Source organism: Eubalaena glacialis, chromosome 4 (assembly GCF_028564815.1).
Source record: "Eubalaena glacialis isolate mEubGla1 chromosome 4, mEubGla1.1.hap2.+ XY, whole genome shotgun sequence".
Taxonomy (NCBI): domain Eukaryota; kingdom Metazoa; phylum Chordata; class Mammalia; order Artiodactyla; family Balaenidae; genus Eubalaena; species Eubalaena glacialis.
Window position 1 is genome coordinate 126,152,386 of NC_083719.1, and position 23,973 is coordinate 126,176,358.

General features: G+C 40.7%; 1 protein-coding gene across 4 annotated transcripts in view; it reads right to left on the bottom strand.

Moving 5' to 3' along the window:
• The window catches only part of SH3TC2 (SH3 domain and tetratricopeptide repeats 2), a 108,051-nt gene that overhangs the window by 21,952 nt on the left and 62,126 nt on the right, over positions 1–23,973 (bottom strand). For 3 of the 4 annotated variants that reach the window (XM_061188321.1, XM_061188320.1, XM_061188324.1), the window contains one exon: positions 22,347–23,240. The exons of the other annotated variant lie outside the window; for it this stretch is intronic. In XM_061188321.1, coding sequence (XP_061044304.1) covers positions 23,049–23,240 — 192 coding nt within the window. In that variant the 3' untranslated portion in view covers positions 22,347–23,048. Of the gene's footprint in view, positions 1–22,346; positions 23,241–23,973 lie in introns of those variants that run through there. 4 annotated transcript variants of the gene reach the window in all.

The window sequence follows — 23,973 nt, forward strand, 5'->3', positions numbered from 1 at the left end:
AACACCTGAATAGACAACAAATCATCCCAAAACTGAGGCGGTGGACTTTCGGAGCAACTGTAGTATTGAGGTTTCCTTTCTGCATCTAATTTGTTTCTGGTTTTATGTTTATCTTAGTTTAGCATTTAGAGCTTATTATCATTGGTAGATTGTTTATTGATTTGGTTGCTCTCTTCCGTTTTTTATATATATATATTTTTTTTTTTCATTTTTCTCCTTTTGTGAGTGTGTATGTGTATGCTTCTTTGTGTGATTTTGTCTGTATAGCTTTGCTTTTACCATTTGTCCTAGGGTTCTGTCTGTCTGTTATTTTTCTTTTTTTAGTATAGTTTTTAGCACTTCTTATCATTGGTGGATTTGTTTTTTGGTTTGGTTGCTCTCTTCTTTCTTTCTTTCTTTCTTTTCTTTATTACCTTTAAAAAAATTTTTAACAACATATTTTTTATTTTAATAACTTTATTTCATTTTATTTTATTTTATTTTTCTTTCTTTCTTTTCTCCCTTTTCTTCTGAGCCGTGTGGCTGACAGGGTCTTGGTGCTCCAACCAGGTGTCAGGTCTGAGCCTCTGAGATGGGAGAGCTGAGTTCAGGAATTTGGTCCACCAGAGACCTCCCGGCCCCAGGTAATATCAAACGGCAAAAGCTCTCTCAGAGATCTCCATCTCAGCGCAAAGACCCAGTTCCACTCAATGACCAGCAAGCTACAGTGCTGGACACCCTATGCCAAACAACTAGCAAGACAGGAACACAACCTCACCCATTAGCAGAGAGGCTGCCTAAAATCATAATAAGGTCACAGACACCCCAAAACACACCACCGGACGCGGTCCTGCCCATCAGAAAGACAAGATCCGGCCCCATCCACCAGAACACAGGCACCAGTCCCCTCCACCAGGAAGCCTACACAACCCACAGAACCAACTTTAGCCACTGCGGGCAGACACCAAAAACAATGGGAAGTATGAACGTGCAGCCTGTGAAAAGGAAACCCCAAACACAGTAAGTTAAGCAAAATGAGAAGACACAGAAATACACAGCAGATGAAGGAGCACGGTAAAAACCCACCAGACCAAACAAGTGAAGAGGAAATAAGCAGTCTACCTGAAAAAGAATTCAGAGTAATGATAGTAAAGATGATCCAAAATCTTGGAAATAGAATGGAGAAAATACAAGAAACGTTTAACAATGAACTAGAAGAACTAAAGAGCAGCGGGGGGGGGCGGGGAGGGGGGAGATGAATTGGGAGATTGGGATTGACATATATACACTAATATGTATAAAATGGATAACTAATAAGAACCTGCTGTATAAAAAAAATAAATAAAATTCCAAAAAGAACTAAAGAGCAAACAAACAATGATGAACAACACAATAAATGAAATTAAAAATTCTCTAGAAGGAATCAATAGCAGAATAAGTGAGGCAGAAGAATGGATAAGTGACCTGGAAGATAAAATAGTGGAAATAACTACCACAGAGCAGAATAAAGAAAAAAGAATGAAAAGAATTGAGGACAGTCTCAGAGACCTCTGGAACAACATTAAGCACACCAATATTTGAATTATAGGGGTCCCAGAAGAAGAAGAGAAAAAAAAAGGGACTGAGGAAATATTTGAAGACATTATAGTTGAAAACTTCCCTAATATAGGAAAGGAAGTAGTCAGTCAAGTCCAGGAAGTGCAGAGAGTTCCATACAGGATAAATCCAAGGAGAAACACGCCAAGACACATATTAATCAAACCATCAAAAAATAAATACAAAGAAAAAATATTAAAAGCAGCAAGGGGAAAACAACAAATAACATACAAGGGAATCCCCATAAGGTTAACAGCTGATCTTTCAGCAGAAACTGTGCAAGCCAGAAGGGAGTGGCAGGACATATTTAAAGTGAGGAAACAGAAAAACCTACAACCAAGATTACTCTACCCAGCAAGGATCTCATTCAGATTCGACAGAGAAATTAAAACCTTTACAGACAAGCAAAAGCTAAGAGAATTCAGAACCACCAAACCAGCTTTACAACAAATGCTAAAGGAACTTCTCTAGGCAGGAAACACAAGAGAAGGAAAAGACCTACAATAACAAATCCAAAACAATTAAGAAAATGGTAATAGGAACACACATATCAATAACTACCTTAAATGTAAATGGATTAAATCCTCCAACCAAAAGACATAGACTGGTTGAATGGATACAAAAACAAGACCCATATATATGCTGTCTACAAGAGATCCACTTCAGACCTAGGGACACATACAGACTGAAAGTGAGGGGATGGAAAAAGATATTCCATGCAAATGGAAATCAAAAGAAAGCTGGAGTAGCAATTCTCATATCAGACAAAATAGACTTTAAAATAAAGACTATTACAAGAGACAAAGAAGGACACTACATAATGACCAAGGGATCAATCCAAGAAGAAGATATAACAATTGTAAATATTTATGCACCCAACATAGGAGCACCTCAATACATAAGGCAAATACTAACAGCCATAAAAGGGGAATTCGACAGTAACACAATCATTGTAGGGGACTTTAACATCCCACTTTCACCAATGGACAGATCATCCAAAATGAAAATAAATAAGGAAACACAAGCTTTAAATGATACATTAAACAAGATGGACTTAAATGATATTTATAGGACATTCCATCCAAAAACAACAGAATACACTTTCTTCTCAAGTGCTCATGGAACATTCTCCAGGATAGATGATATCTTGGGTCACAAATCAAGCCTTGGTAAATTTAAGAAAATTGAAATCGTATCAAGTATCTTTTCTGACCACAATGCTATGAGACTAGATATCAATTACAGGAAAAATCTGTGTAAAATACAAACAGGTGGAGGCTAAACAATACACTACTAAATAACCAAGAGATCACTGAAGAAATCGAGGAGGAAATCAAAAAATACCTAGAAACAAATGACAATGAATACACAATGACCCAAAACCTATGGGATGCAGCAAAAGCAGATCTAAGAGGGAAGTTTATAGGAATACAATCTTACTTCAAGAAACAAGAAGCATCTCAAATAAACAGCCTAACCTTACACCTAAAGCAATTAGAGAAAGAAGAACAAAAAACCCAAAGGTAGCAGAAGGAAGGAAATCATAAAGATCAGATCAGAAATAAATGAAAAAGAAATGAAGGAAACAATAGCTAAAATCAATAAAACTAAAAGCTGGTTCTTTGAGAAGATAAACAAAATTGATAAACCACTAGCCAGACTCATCAAGAAAAAAAGGGAGAAGACTCAAATCCACAGAATTAGAAATGAGAAAGAAGTAACAACTGACATTGCAGAGATACAAAGGATCATGAGAGATTACCACAAGCAACTATATGCCAATAAAATGGACAACCTGGAAGAAATGGTTGAAATTTCAGTAGACTGAACCAGGAAGAAACAGAAAATATAAACAGACCAATCACAAGCACTGTTTGAAACCGTGACTAAAAATCTTCCAACAAACAAAAGCCCAGGACCAGATGGCTTCACAGGTGAATTCTATCAAACATTTAGAGAAGAGCTAACACCTCAAACTCTTCCAAAATATAGCAGAGGGAGGAACACTCCCAAACTCCTTCTACGAGGCCACCATCACCCAGATACCAAAACCAGACAAAGATGTCACAAAAAAAGAAAACTACAGACCAATATCACTGATAAACATAGATGCAAAAAAGTCAACAAAATACTAACAAACACATTCCAACAGCACATTAAAAGGATCACACACCATGATCAAGTGGGGTTTATCCCAGGAGTGCAAGGATTTTTCAATATACGCAAATCAATCAATGTGATAAACCATATTAACAAATCGAAGGAGAAAAACCATATGATCATCTCAATAGGTGCAGAAAAAGCTTTCGACAAAAGTCAACACCCATTTATGATAAAAACTCTCCAGAAAGTAGGCATAGAGGGAACTTACCTCAACATAATAAAGCCTATATATGACAAACCCACAGCCAACATTGTTCTCAATGGTGAAAAACTGAAACCATTTCCACTAAGATCAGGAACAAGACAAGGTTACCCACTCTCACCACTATTATTCAACATAGTTTTGGAAGTTTTAGCCACAGCAGTTAGAGAAGAAAAAGAAATAAAAGGAATCCAAATCGGAAAAGAAGAAGTAAAACTGTCACTGTTTGCAGATGACATGATACTATACATAGAGAATCTCAAAGATGCTACCAGAAAACTACTAGAGTTAATCAATGAATTTGGTAAAGTAGCAAGATATAAAATTAATGCACAGAAATCTCTTGCATTCCTATACACTAATGATGAAAAATCTGAAAGAGAAATTAAGGAAACACTTCCATTGACCACTGCAACACAAAGAACAAAATACCTAGGAATAAACCTACCTAAGGAGACAAAAGACCTGTATGCAGAAAACTATAAGACACTGATGAAAGAAATTAAAGATGACACAAACAGATGGAGAGATATACCATGTTCCTGGATTGGAAGAATCAACATTGTGAAAATGACTCTACTACCCAAAGCAATCTACAGATTCAATGCAATCCCTATCAAACTATCAATGGCATTTTTCACAGAACGAGAGCAAAATATTGCACAATTTGTATGGAAACACAAAAGACCCCGAATAGCCAAAGCAATCTTGAGAAAGAAAAACGGAGCTGGAGGACTCAGGCTCCCTGACTTCAGACTATACTACAAAGCTACAGTAGTCAAGACAGTATGGTACTGGCACAAAAACAGAAATATAGATCAATGGAACAGGATAGAAAGCCCAGAGGTAAACCCACACACATATGGTCACCTTATCTTTGATAAAGGAGGCAAGAATATACAATGGAGAAAAGACAGCCTCTTCAATAAGTGGTGCTGGGAAAACTGGACAGCTACATGTAAAAGAATGAAATTAGAACACTCCATAACACCATACACAAAAATAAACTCAAAATGGATTAAAGACCTAAATGTAAGGCCAGACACTATCAAACTCTTAGAGGAAAACATAGGCAGAACACACTATGACATAAATCACAGCAAGTTCCTTTTTGACCCACCTCCTAGAGAAATGGAAATAAAAACAAAAATAAACAAATGGGACCTAATGAAACTTCAAAGCTTTTGCACAGCAAAGGAAACCATAAACAAGACGAAAAGACAACCCTCAGAATGGGAGAAAATATTTGCAAATGAAGCAACTGACAAAGGATTAATCTCCAAAATATACAAACAGCTCACGCAGCTCAATATCAAAAAAACAAACAACCCAATCCAAAGATGGGCAGAAGACCTAAAGAGACATTTCTCCAAAGAAGATACACAGATTGCTAACAAACACATGAAAGGATGCACAACATCACTAATCATTAGAGAAATGCAAATCAAAACTACAAGGAGGTATCATCATACCTCACACCAGTCAGAATGGCCATCATCAAAGAATCTACAAACAATAAATGCTGGAGAGGTGTGGAGAAAAGGGAACTTTCTTGCACTGTTGGTGGGAATGTAAATTGGTACAGCCACTATGGAGAACAGTATGGAGGTTCCTTAAAAAACTAAAAATAGAACTACCATATGACCCAGCAATCCCACTACTGGGCATATACCCTGAGAAAACCATAATTTAAAAAGAGTCATGTACCACAATGTTCATTGCAGCTCTATTTACAATAGCCAGGACATGGAAGCAACCTAAGTGTCCGTCGACAGATGAATGGATAAAGAAGATGTGGCACATATATACAATGGAATATTACTCAGCCATAAAAAGAAGCAAAACTGAGTTATTTGTAGCGAGGTGGATGGACCTAGAGACTGTCATACAGAGTGAAGTAAGTCAGAAAGAGAAAAACAAATACTGTATGCTAACACATATATATGGAATCTAAAAAAAAAAAAAAAAGGTTCTGAAGAACCTAGGGGCAGGACAAGAATAAAGACGCAGACGTAGAGAATGGACTTGAGGACACAGGGAAGGGTAAGGGTAAGCTGGGACGAAGTGAGAGAGTGGCATGGACATATATACACTACCAAATGTAAAACAGATAGCTAGTGGGAAGCAGCTGCATGGCACAGGGAGATCAGCTCGGTGCTTTGCAACCACCTAGAGGGGTGGGATAGGGAGGGTGGGAGGGAGACGCAAGAGGGAGGAGATAGGGGGATATATGTATATGTATAGCTGATTCACTTTGTTATACAGCAGAGACTAACACACCACTGTAAAGCAATTATACTCCAATAAAAATGTTAAAAAAAAAAAAAATCATACCCACTGATGTCCAAACTGTCCTGAATCACTCTACACTCACAAGCAGAAACAGCTGGCATCAGAGTACTCTACAAATACAGCACAGAATCACATGGGACCTGGTCCGAGGAGACAGGCCTCCTCTTGCCTTGAAAAGTGGCGTGCCGATGATCATCATGTTAGTTTACATTTTCCCAGTGTCTAAGGGTAGTTTCAGGGAGCAACACTGACTCCAGTGAGTTGGGTGACCTCGGGAAAGGCTCTTCCCTTTTCTGATCCTCCCTTGGTAAAATGAAAGAGTTGAACTAGATGGTCTCTGAAGCCCACGGACTGTAACAATTACCACTTGTTATGATATAAAATTCTCTGAGCATTGGTTCATTTAAGACGTAGTAAGAAGTAACAATTTAATATCTAGCTGTTTCATATACAACAGTCCTATGAAGTTATTAATATTCCCATATTACAGATGCAGAAATTGAGGCCCAGACTAGTTAAGTGTTTTGCCCAAGAACTTGCACAGAGCTGAGATTTTAACCCAAGCAGCTCAACCCACAGGTCTATGCTCTTAATCTTTAATAATATTAATGAAAATACTAATGAACCAGTCATGTATACTAAGGGTTCCAGATCCTTCTTTTCAGGATTTCTCCATTTTTATTCCATCAACAGTGTGTGTGTCAGCTCTCAGGCATCACCTGGCAGATGTATACATACATCACCTACCTAGGTCCTGGCATGTCAACCCCAGACAGGACCCTAGGTCCTGACAGATCACCTGGGCTGGGTTTTCTTAACTCATTATCCTTGGGCAGCCATTAAAGGGTACATGAACTCTCTGAAGTTATGTGCAAAATGAGGGTGCGTGTAATTCTGAAGGCAGATGTCATAGATTTCTTCAGATTTTCAAGAAGGTCTATGAACTTTTAGAGACCAGCCCATGTTTTGATAGTTGATAAAATTGACACCTAGGGATGAAAATGGACTTGCCCAAGTACACACAGCAAGTAGTGACAGAGCTGGGTTCAGACCCCAGATCACCTGGCCCAGAGCCCAGGCTCTTCGGCTACATCATACCGATTCAACTCGATTCCCTCCAACATGTACCAAGGGCCTGCCACGGTCGAGATGCCTTAGTGGGGATTATACGCACAGCTCACAAGCTTTGGGTAGTTTTAGAAAATCGTCCTGCTTCATGTTTAATGCAAAATGGCATTGCGCCATTTCTCTAAAGTTCTTGTCATTGATAACTACCATTGATCTGCCTGTCTGCTTGTCTGCTATGGATGAAAACTTAGCTCATGGCATTTCATTCATATCTAGTCCAGTCTGCCTATACTGGCCCCACTCCTGGCCTCCACAGATACTTAAAGTGGTTGGGCATTTGTATCTCATTATTTTGTTTAAAATAATCAGTTCAAAATAAAACTGACAACAGCTAAACTACACAAAGCAAAATGTGTTAATGACTGAACACTGACAGAGGAATCACATTGTCCTGACAAAGTTCAGATCAACCAAATGTGTACCCAGAAAACTGGACTTAGTAGAAATAAAGCCACAATAGAAAATTCACTCTGGCAGAAGCTAAAATATGATATGATTACATTTGATACAGATAAATCACAATTGATAAATAAAGCCTGCCTTGTAAAAATTCACATAAAGGAATGAATCCCTATAAAATTGATTTTGATAAAATAAGAAATGACAAAAAGTAGAAATGGTTTCACTGCACTATATTGAACATTGATATTGAAATTAAAATGGCTTAATGAGACAATTAAGAAAAATACTTTCTTGACAAAAATTCAATCATGTTGGTGCTTTAAATGCCTGTAGTTATAAGCATGGAACCAAAGCATCCTCAGTGCCAAAGGACAGAGGTCAAAATGTCTGCCACGTTAAACACAGGTCAAAAGGAAAGTGCCAATATAGGGAGGTCAAAAATTCCTACAGCTGTGTTTTGTAAGTGAAGATGCAATCATTTGCAGGCAATGCTCTGATGAGGCAGACAAACTGACATGACCACTGTCTTTGCAAAGCTCAGTTGAAAAGCCAAACAACTAGCACAGACTATATTATTCTAGGCATGCTTTAACCCTACCAGGTCCATGAAGATGTGAAACACCAAGGAGTAGATGTTATGAGTGGGGTGAGTGAAGAATTTCTCAAACCTGCAAGGGGGTTCTAGGAGAATTTACTTTTCTTCCTGAACAAGAGGGGGTCTCTTTCCTCTTTGTTGTCCTTTTCTGGTGGTCCCAGGAGTTACTTGTCCCAGGTCATCTCCAATGCTAGGCAGAACTCTGGGCCTCATGCCCGCCCACTCTGTTGACCTTATCTTCTTGGACAAGGCTGGGGTCAGTGGTATGCTAGAGCTGGTTCAACCCACTCCTGAGAGCCAATTATTACATTTCAGGAATTTGGTGAGCTGGTTGTTAAACACAGCCTTTATTAAGAGTTAAATTATATAAAGAATATAAACTTATGATCAAATATATCACCTTAAAAGAGGTAATAAATACTCAAAACTCATCACTTCCTAATTAGTTTAGTAGAATTTGCTACTAAGGCTGTTCACATCTATCATATGTGTATGGTAGATACTATATGGTGGTGTGCACATCTTTCCCAGCCCCATATTCAGTAACATCACATTAGCAGCTTGAAATCAGCCAAGGTAGGAGTATTTATATCACAGAAATTTGAAAATGCTACAAATCAAGACTTAATTTATGGATCTGTTGATTGTCTAGATTTAAGAAAGCCATGCTAATAATGCAGATTATACTTAAAGCTGTCAAGTCTGTATCTGTTCCATGGTGATGAGCACAAAAAACTGAGGCAATATTCTTTCAAATTCAGCAAAAAAGTCATTCACACTATTGACAAATGAGTGATTTCCAACCTCTTTGTTGTTTCACTTTCGTCTTAACTTGTTAATGAAAATCTCAATGAACATTCATGTCAAAACTGTTCTTGTTATCCAATTGCAACCATGGTTGACTCTAGATACAAGAGTTCCGAATAAATCAACGAATGCATTTTCTGAGAATCAACTGGCTATATGAAATTTACAATAAAAGCATTTATATTTTATTATTTGTAAATTGGGTACTGTACATCCTTTATAAAAGTAAAATGTATCATAACCTTGAGTATGCATATACACACATTTTCAGAGTTGTCACTTACCTCTGACTTCCCTCAGAAGCCCCTCATTCTCTTACCACAAGACCACCAGGACCTGCTGCAGCCACCAGGCCATTAGGCCAAGTGAGGTCATGATGGGCCCAGGGAAGTACCTGGAAGCTTCAGGCTAGAGGAAGGGAAGGCCAGTGTTTACAGTGAGGGCTGTCTGCAGAATGGCCTTTGTCTGCTCAGGGCCTTTATTTATTTTTACACCAGCCTAAGGCCTTTGACCCCAGTTTGAAGTCAAAGGACAGGAAGAAAGATCCTTTACTTTCATGAGGATTGGCAACATAGTTTGGCTGGGAAGGGCAACGGGAAGCCCTGGCCCAGGACATCTCAGGGCCCTGGAATGACAGCTCGTGTAAGAACTGGAAAGAGAATGACCCTACTTCTTCCTGGAGGCCATACATCATTTGGAGTCTCTGCAGGAAGACCACACTCACTCACATACCTCTCTATCTCATGTCTGCTGGTGTCCTTCGCGCCGGGGGGCGGAGGGGGTACTTATTTATTTCATTATTTTATCCATGTATAACTTATATCCTAAATAATGCCTACCATGCATTCACATATTCATTCATTCATTTATCCAATAAATCAATATCAAGTACCTTCTGTGGGTCAGGCACTGTTCTTGTGCTGTGGGTACAGGGGTGACCCAGACAATCTCTGACCTCATGGCGCATAACGTCAAGTGGACAATATGGACATTAAACTGGTTTCACATCCAGTTGGATGAAAACTCTAAGTGTTTGCTCTACATGTTCCAAGCTGAATTCATTATCTTCTTCACACAAACAAATACTCTTCTCAAATACCTGTCAAGAGAACCACAACAATCATAGCCACCACTTATATAACATGAGCCAGGCACTAGTCTAAACACTTACATATATTAACTCACTTAATCCTCACAAGAATCCCACAAGAGAAGTACTATCATCACCTTCATTTTACCAAGAGCTTGAAAGCTTCTCTGAGATCACACATTTGATAAGCAGTGGAATTGTTCAATGGTACCACCATTCATCCTGGGCAGGATGTTCAGGTGAACAAGATCAATCTAGCTGAAGTTCCATGAAATTTAGCAAACGTCTAGCTTCAGTTTTATGCAATACTTGCAGTACGGATGAGGCTTAGATTGGTATCCTGCCACTTTCCACCTGCAGGACTTTGAGTAAGAGTTAATTTCTTACTTAACCTCTCTGAACTTGTTTCCTCATGTGTTCTATATGAACAATTATACTATGCAGTTACTTCCTGGGTGGGGTGAGACCATTAAGAGGAGTCAGTGATATAATGGGACCACACATCTGGGACCCTGGCCCACCCAAGAGCCCATAGGCTCCTTGAGGTCACGGACCATGATTACCTTGCTCACTGGAGTGTGAACCTAGCACATAAGAGGTGTTGAATATTGGATGGTTGGTTGGTTGGTTGGTTGGTTGGTTGGATGGATAGATAGATGGATGGCTCTGTTTCCATTGTCCCACAGGAGCTATCCCTGACTCAGACTCTCCTTCCTAGAGCTTCTCACATGTGTATCCAGTCTCCCCCAAGAAGACCAACAGATACTCAAAGGCAGGGACTAGGTCTTTTGTCCTACATCTCACCACAGCCTCAACTTATGATTCACCAAGGAAGGAGCCTTGGGATTCTGAAAAAACACTCTGCCCACTCAGGTCCCAAAATATCGTAAAATTATCACCTGTCCCCTGGCGCCCTTACTTCCAAAGAATTTTCAGGACTGAAGGGATTTCCTGTAATGCTTGGTGGATTAATGCTTGTATAAATCGAGTTTCCTGGTCATTCCCCTCCTTAAGACAAAGGGGAACCATCAAATGTTCACAAGGAAAATTGTTCTCTTCAAGATCCTAAGTTCTAAAAAGAAAATGTGAAACCACAATTACATAGTTATTGAAAGCACTGATTTTCAGATCAGATAGAACTGATTTTGAATCTCTGCAAGTGTCTTAACTACTTTGAGCCTAGATTCTTTCATCTGGAAAGTGGGGATAATAACACGTTCTTTGTAGGGTCATTTGGAGGATCAAGTCAAATACTATAGGTGTATTACTTAGCACCATGCCTAGCACAGGGCAGGGACTCAGTAAAAGACAGTGATTATCCCTTATCATAATTGGTACTTCACTGAAAATTAGGAAGAGACCAGCACATCTACAGCAATTCATCCTCAACAAATGAAAATTATGCTTATTATTCTCAATAAACTTTTACTGAGCACCTGCTATGAGTGTGAGCAGCCTTATCACCTAATTCCCTATGTCTCTCATGAGCAAAAAGCAGGTAGATTATGGTCTTAATACTTTCTCCCTCTCATAAGTGATGAGAAGTGGTCACAACCTGAATCAAAAGTTTCATTCATTCATTTTTTCTTTATTAACCCATTCATCAAACCTTTATTGAGCTTTTACCATGTGTCAGACACTGGTAACAACTCTGGGAATATAGAGGTGAGTGACACAGGCAAGGTCCCTGCTCTCATGGAGCTTCCAATCTAGGTGGTGCACAGGAATTTTTATAAAAAGCCAAACAGACAGTATAATTATAAACTGTGATGAGTGCCCTGATGCAAAAGTACAGGGATCTACAAGCACATGAAAGAGGGAGAGTCTAATCTAAGGATACAAGAAGAAAGAAAGACACAGACTTTACCTGGAAAGAAAACAAAGGAATGCCACAGGACTTGGAAGAGGGTCAGATTATAAATCTAAATAATCCCTTAGGACTTTAAAACAACCAAAAATGCAGATCCTGCAAGTCATCTCTCTGTTTGGCTATCCTTCCCTCCACCCACTAGAGTCCCAAAGCTACATGTTCTAGGACAGACAAAAGTCTGTTTTGTTTATCTCATGAATAAGTAGCTGTTTGGTCACCGGGATTACCATGCAGCTGTTATTTCAGCCTGGCCCTTGGCAGTTGCCCTGGGGAGGAAAGCAGATGTAACTAGTGTCACTGCTGTCTGGGGCAATGTGCAGACGTCAGGGGCGTTCCTATGAGCATCTCTATGAAGCAGATGTCCAAAATATCCCCAGATGAACAAACATCAAAGTTCTCAATTTATAAGAAAGTTCAAGAACAAAAATGCCACCTTCACACATAATATTTGGCCCATGCAAGAAAGGTAAAGTAGTTGAGAGTCATATACATTAGGTTTAAATATCATAGTCTACATCTAATATGTTAGAAGCAAAGACAGAAGAGATCACCTACTTAAAATTTCTTTCCAGAGATAAAGAATTTGCAATAGGTAAAAATTTGCATAGGCAAAAATTTGCAATCCCAAATAAAAATAAAATAGGTTAAGAAAATAGATAAGCATTCCTACATATTGTGAGTCAGTTAAAAACCTGTTCCTAACACAGTTTACGCGTAAGAATTAAAACATCTCAACGTGAGCATGGGCTTCTCCCTGGTTATTTGTTTCACAAGACACATTTGGAGGATGATGGTATCCCCACCAGCTTTCCCATGATATCAAAAGTAGGTAATTCTCTCACATCTGTGACCTCCCTTCTGCTGCTGCCATTCAAGCCCCACAAAGCTCCATTCACCTGGCTGCCTCACTTGCTCAGGTATCCACAGTCTTCTACTATTGGCTTAGGGGTCTCTTGCAAATTCACCCCACTCCTCACCTGGAATCTTTAAAATCTAATTTATAATTTGTTCTGATCTATCACCATTGTGACATTATAGACTTTCTATTCCTCCTTTCATTTTCCATTTGGGAAAGATGGTTTATCATTTCTTCTGGACTGTTACCTGTCTGTGGTCAGTGATAACCTTCATATTTTTTTCAAGATCTCCTAGAAAATCAGTTCTCTCCAATCCTGTTCTAGAGTAATTAATTTTTTGACTCACCAGAATCACCATATTGGTTTCAGCCTAACATTCCAGGCTGCTGAAACAAGTTTTAACCTTGCTTCTACTCATGATCACATTAGTGATGGTACCTGTCCCAGTGATGTGTCACCCGATATAGACGCACAGTATAATGTAATGGGTTCGCACCCTAGTTCCAGCATCAGGGAGACATGAGTTCAACTCTCACCTCGACCACTTACTAACTGTGGACTTAAGCAAGCCATTTCCATTTTCTAAACCTCAGTGGAGATAAAAACAATAGTATCTTCCTCAAAATGTTGTTGGATTACAAGAGAGAGTTCTCAAAAAGGTTTTGCATAGGGGCTAGTGCATAACGTTCATTCAAAACTCTCAACCGTTATTTTTGTTTTGATATGCACACATTCTCTGGTCTCAATAAAGTTGTCCCATCAAATGATATATATGAAAGAACAAAAGCCAGAGCCCTCCAGGTCACTGCTTTTCAAACTGCAGATTAGTGAATCTAGAAATCAATTTAGCAGGTCATAAGCTGGGTATTTTTTAATTAGAATAGAATGTTTTTAAAAATGAATAGATCAAAGTGCATTTCATGTTGTAAGCACAAATGGTGTTTTGTCAAACAGATACTATAGGTATATTTGTGCATATGCATACTGAGATACAATGTAAAAGGCATTTCTTACTGTGTGTCATAGTAAAAACCAAACCAAACAAAAAATTTGAAAGGCATTGCTGTAGGCTGATCCAGAGCTCCTAAACACACTCTTTGGTAATGATATACTACTTAGGAGAGACATTACTGCCCCCTGCTGGAACTCTTGATTTCTCATGGAGAAGGAAGACCTCAGCCATCCACCCCATGCCCTGTCTGGAAGCTTACCTGGGGGGGAATGCACCCCTTGAGCTATCCTGATGCCCTGTGCAATGAGTCCAAGGCAGCACTAGAAGTGGCAGCTGGCGTTCTCACCTTTAAAATAATTCTGAAAGCACAGTGTCCTTCCCTTCCACCTGCCTCCACAGTCTCTCCCGAAAACAAAGCTGAGCAGCCCAGTGACTGAGTTATCCTTGGTCTCACCTCTGCCCTATCACACATCACAGCTGGGCAGAGCCTCCCAGCCCCTAAGCAGCCACATGTCTCTGCTTCACTGGGCAGACTACACCCCTTGGAGGAAGGTGAACCGACTGCATGTTCTCAGAGCTGGGACCGCCAGCAGCCTCCATCCTCTAATGCCCCTGAGTTCTAAAATAACTGACTAGGGCTGGGGGACCAGAGGAGTACAGACTTGGAATGATGTGCTGTCCCATCCAAGAGATAGGCCTCCACCAAGAGGTCTCACCAAGAGGTAAAGGTCCCAAGAGACCAGCAACCCTAACACACACCCCTGTCTTAAGATATGGAGCCCAGAACCAGATACATTTACTAAGAATCTACTTAGTCCTGCTTCAGTATGAGAGCTACCATGAATTGAGGGCTCATACCTAGTCATCCATACTTGAGGTCTCAAGTAAAACTCGAAGCAGAGTTAAAATTGAGGCTGAAGAGTATAGAGTAACTTGCCCAGTCACTCAGCCAACTTCAGACCCAGGTGCCCTTGAATGCAGGACAGTGTTCCCAGCCACTGCTCTAAGTCTGGCTGCACTTCCGAACTTCAGGACTTACACCAAGAAAGAAACAAAATATGATTGAATTGTAAAGTGGCAAATAAAACCTAGTACAGAAAAGAGTAAATTTTAACTTTAAAACAAATAAACTAATGGTTGGGTCATAGTAGGCATTTTTTAGAACATAAACCATTTTATTAATTTGCTTTAAAAATAGCCTCATTTGTTTTAAGTCTTGGATCAGGCTTCTTTCTTCCTTAGGTAAAGGCCTGCTCCCAAAGATAGATGTGCCTCAGCCATTTCCTCATCTATGAAATAAAGAAGGTAAACAAATCTATCAGATCACCTAGTGTTTACACTATGTGCCAGGCATTGAATGTGTTCAGTACTTTTACGTGTGCTGTCTGATACAATTCTTACAACACTGGGCTCAGAGAAGTTAATTAATTTGCTGAAGGTCACACAGCTAGTAAGAGACAGATTCTAACCCACGTATGCCTGACTCCCTTGCCCCCACTAGGAACTGCTACCTTGGTGAGGGCACGACTCATCCTCTTTAATTTTTCCTTCCTCCCTTCTCCTTGTCCACACATCCCAATGGGAGCAATTATCAAAAGGGAAGGAGGTCAAGATCATGCAAAACAAGGAAAGACTGAGAGACTATCACAGGTCAGAGATGACTAGGGAAACGCGACAGCTAAATGCAATGTGGTACCCTGGACCCTGGATCATAAAAAGGACTTGAGGGGAAAAACTGGTGAAATCCAAATAAAAGCTGGAGTGTGTTGTTGCAATATCCAGCTAATGGGTCTCCCACCTTCCCTCCTGCTGCTCTGTAATCTGTTCTCAGGCTGCTTCCAGATTCATCTTTCCAAAGCACAAATCTGAGCATGGCTCTCTCACCTGCTTAGAACCTTTTTGTGGCTCACCCTCACACTCAGGATCTGTCTTCAGCTCCCTTCTCCAGAGCCTTCTCTCACTTCCCTTCCCTACCTCCCTGACTCTGCTCCAGCTTTGTTCAACTCATTGCTGTTCTCAGAAAACACCAGGCCCTCTCCACCCTCTGGACCTTTCTTGACACATACCCTGTCTGTGAACCCCACCCAGGCTGCAGGTAGAATTAAATAGATCTCTCTCTCTCTCAGGATTCAGTTTAGATGTCACTTCCTCCAGGGAGCCCTCCCTGATACTCTTGCTCCCATGCCTGGGTTAAATCCTCTCCCCTGAATTCTCGTTGCACCCTGTAATTAGCTCCCATCACAGTGCTTCCCATCCTGGACCATATTCATATCTGCCCCTTCCCTCTTATACAACTGAGTCCCAGCTTCCCTGAAGTGGGAAGTGTGCAGCCAGACATGGCACTGAATAGCATTGACTCCCATTGTGAGGAGGTCAGTCGTTTGCACTGCTTGCTCTGTTTCCCTGATTGCTCAAGGAGAACTGTGTTAGTTTGTCTTCAACACTCCCTGCCAAATGTTAATCTCTTTATTTTCAAGTAATGCCAGATCAAGCCTAGGCTGGGCACTTGCCATAAGCAACAGGATCTAGCTTGAATTTAGTGCATTGTTTGTTTTCACTGTATTTGTTTTTATTTATGTAATTCTTTTTCTAGAAAGCAATACATTTTTCTTCTGCATAGACCAGTCATCCTTTATAAAATTAATATTGAGTAAAGGAAGTAAATCAATTTAGAAAAAAATTGGTAAGTGGTTGTTCAGGTGGCACATACGGTGATAAATGCAAGTGTGCATATGCATGTGCACACGTGCACACAAATGTGCACGTATGCACGCATGCATAAAACTGTGAAAATCGCCCCGAAGGAATCATTTGTGCAGCTAAGTCCTTGGACCCAGGGTACTGCTGGCTTTGCCACGACTACCTGTGTGGTAGGGAGAAAATTACTTTTCTGTTTTTCAGTTTACTCACCTGTAAAAAAGAAGAGAAAATAACTGGGCCATAAAAACATGATTTCATCTTCCAGATACAAGTCTCTCTTCCTGTTCATATGGCTTGGAAATAACCAGCTTGGAAATTTCTGAAAAGGAACCTGGAGGAGGTCATACTTTTTATATTAGAGATCAGAGATCTGAAGTTTATAGAGGTTAAGTGACATGCCCAAGGGTCACATCATAATTTAATGTCAAATTCAAGACCAAGATCCAGGTCTTCCCACCCCCTGGTGAACTGTTTCTCCCTTCATTTCTGAAACCGTCCACCCCTATATACTTCTTTCCCCAGATAAACTTCTGTCAAAAGAGTTACATTCAGCTCAATATCAAAAAAACAAACAACCCAATCCAAAAATGGGCAGAAGACCTAAATAGACATTTCTCCAAATAAGATATACAGATTGCCAACAAACACATGAAAGATGCTCAACATCACTAATCATTAGAGAAATGCAAATAGAAACTACAATGAGGTATCACCTCACACCACTCAGAATGGCCATGATCAAAAAATCTGCAAACAATAAATGCTGGAGAGGGTGTGGAGAAAAGGGAACCTTCTTGCACTGTTGGTGGGAATGTAAATTGATACAGCCACTATGGAGAACAGTATGGAGGTTCCTTAAAAAACTAAAAATAGAACTACATACGACCCAGCAATCCCACTACTGGGCATATACCCTGAGAAAACCATAATTCAAAAAGAGTCATGTACCACAATGTTCATTGCAGCTCTATTTACAATAGCCAGGACATGGAAGCAACCTAAGTGTCCATCGACAGATGAACGGATAAAGAAGATGTGGCACATATATACAGTGGAATATTACTCAGCCATATAAAGAAATGGAACTGAGTTATTTGTAGTGAGGTGGATAGACCTAGAGTCTGTCATACAGAGTGAAGTAAGTCAGAAAGAGAAAAACAAATACTGTATGCTAACACATATATATGGAATCTAAAAAAAAAAAAAAAGGTTCTGATGAACCTAGGGGCAGGAAAGGAATAAAGACGCAGACATAGAGAATGGACTTGAGGACACGGGGAGGGGGAAGGGTAAGCTGGGACGAAGTGAGAGAGTAGCATTGACATATATACACTACCAAATGTAAAATAGATAGCTAGTGGGAAGCAGCTGCATGGCACAGGGAGATCAGCTCGGTGCTTTGCGACCACCTAGAGGGGTGGGATAAGGAGGGTGGGAGGGAGATGCAAGAAGGAGGGGATATGGGGATATATGTATACTTATCGCTGATTCACTTTGTTATACAGCAGAAACTAACGCAACACTGTAAAGCAATTATACTCCAATAAAGATGTTAAAAAAAGTTACATTTTACTTACAAAGCACAAGCAAACACACACACAATATAAAGACATCTTAAATAATGGAAAAGCAAGTAAGAAAAGGATAAAAGCAATATTAGATTTCAAAGCATTAGCACGGTTGAATAGGGAAGTAATGTAACTGAAAGCTGAGAAAACATGTTACAGGTTTTCCACAAGGTTGTAATTCCCTCCTTGTTCTTTATTTAGATTAGATGCAAGGAGCCAGAAGTCAGGCAGGCCACTAAGTTTTGGGGGAGGATTAGGATAAAAGAGGGTAACTGATTCATCTTTGGCTACTACCTGTTAATAATAAAACCTGTTTAAATAGAAACCAGTCCCAAACACCACTTCACTCACTCTCTGTGGATCATGAAAAACAGCATCAACATGATTCCAGGATGAACAGTTCACCACATTTTTAAAATGGAATTTTCAGACACTTTTAAAGAATATTTCAGCAGAGTAATTTGCATACAGGATGTAGTCATTTCGATGATACAGCACAATGTTTTTCTCATTTTAAAAAATAGCCTTATCCTTGTCTTTGGAAATGTGCTGAACATTTTTATAACTGACCTGGTTAAGGGCAAATTTACCAGATTTACAGGTAAACCAAAGTGCACAGAATCACAAAGAAATGGAAAGATATCCCACGCTCTTGGATTGGAAGAATTAATATTGTTAAAATGGCCATACTACCCAAAGCAACCTACAGATTTCATGAGATCCCTATCAGATTACCCATGACATTTTTCACATAACTAGAACAAACAATCCTAAAATTTATATGGAACCATAAAGGACCCAGAATTACCAAAGCAATCCTGAGGAAAAGAACAAAATCAAGGGGACTTCCCTGGTGGCGCAGTGGTTGGGACTCTGCACTCCCAGTGCAGGGAGCCGGGGTTCGATCCCTGGGTGGGGAGCTGGATCCCACGTGCATGCCGCGGGTAGGAGTTTGCATGCCCAGCTAGGGAGCCCGCCTGCTGCAACTGAGGAGCCTGAGCACCACAACTAGGACCCGGCACAACCAAATAAATAAATAAAAATTAAAAAAAAAAAAAAAAAGAACAAAAGCAGGAGACATAATCCTCCCAGACTTCAGACAATACTAGAAAGCTACAGTAATCGAAACAGTGTGGTACTGGCACAAAAACAAACACGGATCAACGGAACAGAAGAGACAGCCCAGAAATAAACCCACACACTTAGAGTCAATTAATCTTTTACAAAGAAGGCAAGAATATACAATAGAAAAAAATACAGTCTCTTCAGTAAGTGGTGTTGGGAAAGTTGGACAGCTGCATGGAAATCAATGAAGTTAGAACACACCTTCACACCATACACAAAAACAAACTCAAAATGCCTTAAAGACTTAAATATAAGACATGACACCATAAAACTCCTAGAAGAAAACATAGGCAAAACATTCTCTGACATAAATCGTACCAATGTTTTCTCAGTCAGTCTCCCAAGGCAACAGAAATAAAAGCAAAAATAAACAAAATGGGACCTAATCAAACTGACAAGCTTTTGTACAGCAAAGGCAATGAGAAACAAAACAAAAAACAACCTACAGACTGGGAGAAAATATTTTCAAATGATGCGACTGACAAGGGCTTAATTTCCAAAATATACAAATAGCTCATACAACTCAACAACAAAAAAACAGCCAACCCAATCGAAAAATGGGCAGACCTAAATAGACATTTCTCCAAAGAAGACATACAGGTGCCAAGAGGCACCTGAAAAGATGCTCATCATAGCTAATTATTAGAGAAATGCAAATCAAAGCTACAATGAGGTACCACCTCATACCAGGCAGAATGGCCATCATTAAAAAGTCTACAAATAACAAATGCTAGAGAGGGTGTGGAGAAAAGGGAACCCTCCTACACCATTGGTGGGAATGTACATTGGTGTAGCTACCATGGAAAACAGTATGGAGGTTCCTTAAAAAACTAAAAATAGAGTTCCCATATGATCCAGCAATCCCATTCTTGGGCATACATCGAAACGAAACTACAATTCAAAAAGATACCTGCACCCCTATGTTCATAGCAGCACTATTCACAATAGCCAAGATATGGAAGCAACTTAAATGTGCAGCAACAGATGAATGGATAAAGAAGATGTGGTATATATACACAGTGGAATACTACTCAGCCATAAAAAGGAATGAAATAATGTCATTGCAGCAACATGGATGGACTCAGAGAAAGAGAAATACCATATGATATCATCGCTTATATGTGGAATCTAAAATATGACACAAATGAACCTACCTAGGAAACAGAAACAGACTCACAGACATAGAGAACAGACTTGTGGTTGCCAAGGGGGAGGGGTTCGGAGAGCGGTGGACTGAGAGTTTGGAGTTAGCAGAAGCAAACCACTATATACAGAATGGATAAACAACAAGGTACTACTGTGCAGCACAGGGAACTATATTCAATATCCTGTGATAAACCATAATGGAAAAGAGTTTTTAAAAGAATATGTATGTGTAACTGAATCACTTTGCTGTACAGCAGAAATTAACACAACATTGTAAATCAACTATAATTCAATTTTAAAAAGTACACAGAATCAGAAAAGTTTAACCAAATTTCCCAATGAAGTATAAAATGGGTAGATATAATGCCCTTCACCTAAATATATATACATGTATAGATATATGTGTGTGTAGGTATTTATGTGTGTGTGTATATATATATATGTATACTTGTAAAAATTGAGAAATATCTGGCCAAACAGAAACTCATGCGAGAAGAGACTTCAAATGATAAGCTCAATGTGAGCCAACGGTAAGATGTAGCTGCTGGGGAGAAGAAAAGTCTTAATGTAATGTTAAAATAAAACATTAAATCACATTAAGTATGGTAATGACCCTCTTTACTCTCCACCCACCAGCCAATGCCAGTTATAGGAACCACACTATCAGAGGGACAGAAATTGGCATCTGGCCAGAGGAGAGTAATAGGTCAGTGGGGAAAAGAGAGAGGGTCTGCAACCTGAGACAAGTGGGGAATGGTTCATGGCATGGGTCCCAGAGCCAAGCTAGCCTTCTGCAAACACGAGATTCGTAGCCATTCTGGCATGCATGTGCCCTGTCCGTCTCCCAGGAATGTTGTTGAAAGGACTCTGCATGGGAGGTTAGACTCATCTTCAACATCCCTCCCTTGGGGATTTTATGGTTTGTGGTGGGAGCAAAACCACATCTATCTTACGTGGTAGTGGACTAAGTCACTTCATTTCCTTTCTGGTGAAGAATACTCTAGAGTAGAGAGCATTTTAACAAGCAACCAAGCTCCTGAGAGAAAATAAGATGTACCGATGTGTACACAACATTGGTGACTAGAAGGTCCACTACTGACTCAACTCACCACCCCCATCCCACCCCACCACACCACCAATCACCTGGTTGCTCCAAGAAGCTAGAAAGTAAGGGCAGAGGGTCTTACAGTAAATCTAAGCTGTTGGGGGTCAGATGGCGATCCCTATAGCTAGATCTTATATGTTTCCACATTTCCGAGCAAGAGTGAACCACCAGCATCAGGGTCATTTGAGATGCTCGTTAATAATGCATGTTCCTGGGGTGTCTCCCAGGCCTACTGAATCAGAATTATTGGGGTAAGAACCAGAAAGTTCATTTTCTGCAAGTTTTCCAGGTGATTTCTTTTCACATTCTCTGAGAACCATGGTTCCAGAGCAGTGCTTCTTGTGCTTTAGTGTGCATTAGAATCACCTGGAAAACAGGGTAAAGCCAGGGATCCTTGGCCCCAGAGACTGTGCTTCAGAGGTCTTAGGTGGAGCCTGAAATTCGCATTTCAAACAATCTCAGAGGTGACGCTGATGTTGCTGGCCCAGCCAGTCAGTGGACCATACTTGGAGCTCACTGCCTTAGCAAATTCCTGATTCTGTCATCAAGGGACTCATATACTGTGGTAGACAGCTTCTCCCCACCTCCTTGTATCCACACCCTTGGTAATTCCCTCGCTATCTGTGTGGGCCGGACCTAGTGACTCATATATAATGAATAAAATATGCAAAACTAACTAGTTTTCATCTTCCCTCTTATTAAGGAGACAAATGTGTGAATAAATGTAAGTGAGCAGTATTTAATAATATACACTATTTACATGTAGTTTATGTCATAACTTTCTTAGTCCTCAATTTTTAGGCTTTGACCCTTCGGAGCCTCCTCCTGGGTTTATGGGAGGTTATGAGGGAGCAGAGCCTCGGGGCAGGATGGAGATGGTGCATCCACATCAGACCTCACCTCCTGTGCATTCCACCTGGCCATTCTGAGGCTGTGTCTTTTGAGCTAATAGCATGGTGAATTCCCGCCTGCCAGTGCCTGTGACAGGAGGAGTGGCACCTCCTCTGGTTGAAGAGAGAAAAAAAACAAATGACTAGTTTCTCTGCTGGCAAGGGGAGGGGTCTTTCCCTGAGAAAAGTCAGTGATGGGAACAAAGTCCAATGGGCTGGTCTTCTCTCCAGTGCAATGCCTGATTTCTTCACTGAGGGAAGGAGACAGCTTTTCTAGGGGCAGGGGTCTCATTTTCTCTAGAACTGTGTGTCTAGAAAGTGCATTTCAGGGTCTGTATGTGTGGAAGGGCCACAGTCTATTGGAAAGGTTCTAGACACAAAGCCAGGACCCCTAATCCTTGCTCCACCGTCCATGCCTTGTGTGACCTGGAATGAGCCCTCTCCCTCTGGACTATGCTCTTCCCATTCTGAGATGAGAGGCTGGGCCAGGTGATGACTTGAACCCTGCCCCCAGATTAAGAGCCTAGAGCAGAGAGGTAGCTTCTGACCACGGCAACTGGTCGGAGATGGGACAGCTGTCCTCAGAGGGCCAGGCCCCCGCCACTCAGCCACCGCGCCCTTTCTGAGGAACGACCAGAGGGGCTGCTATGCCAGAGGGGGCTCTGGCAGATGTTGTCCAGCCTGGTCTTAATGATGTCCTGCAGCTCCTCATCACCCAGCAGGACTGCTGCAGCCAGGGCCAGCCAGAAGTATTCAGTGGCATCGTGGGCATCCTAACCCCCGGCATGGGGGCAGAGAAGAGATAGCATTAGCAGACATTTCCAGGAAAGGCTAGGAGGAAGTGCAGGGAAAACTAAGAACACTAGCTTTTGTCTGCCTGACATCCTTTCCCACCCCCTTCTCCTGGTTCCTTGGGGGAATTCCTCCTACCAGCTCCACTGCAGTTCTGTGACAGTGCTAACCCTGGCGGCCCTCCTCCTCAGGCACAGGGATGGCACCTTACCCAAGCTCAGACAATCATGAAGCAGCATCACCCTGGGCACAGAGCTTCAGGTATGTGAAAATGACTCAAGCTGACCTGTCCCAAGTCACTCCCTGGGACCTTTCAAGTGTAACCTAACAGAGAAAATGGTTGCTCACCCTTTTACCCTTTTAGATAGGTGCTTGAGCCTGTCAATAACTGGAGGAGAAGAGGCCAAGAAAAAGAGAGAAGCAGAAACATTCAGAGCCAAGAGATACAGAGAGAGGTGGGGAAATCCATGATGACATTTGAGTACCAGCATCCAGAACTACCTGAAATTAAACTTATACCTGAACTTCCTCATTCCTTGAGCCAATAAAATCTCCTTCTTTGCTTAAGCTAGTTTGAGTTGAGCTCTTTCCCTTGAAATCCCTAGAGCCCTTGGTTGATACAATCAGATCACACATACTTGTCCCACTTCCTGGGAGCTGTGGGACAAAGGCAAGATCACTGTGGGGGAGTCCTTCCCTACCCCATCGTCCCTC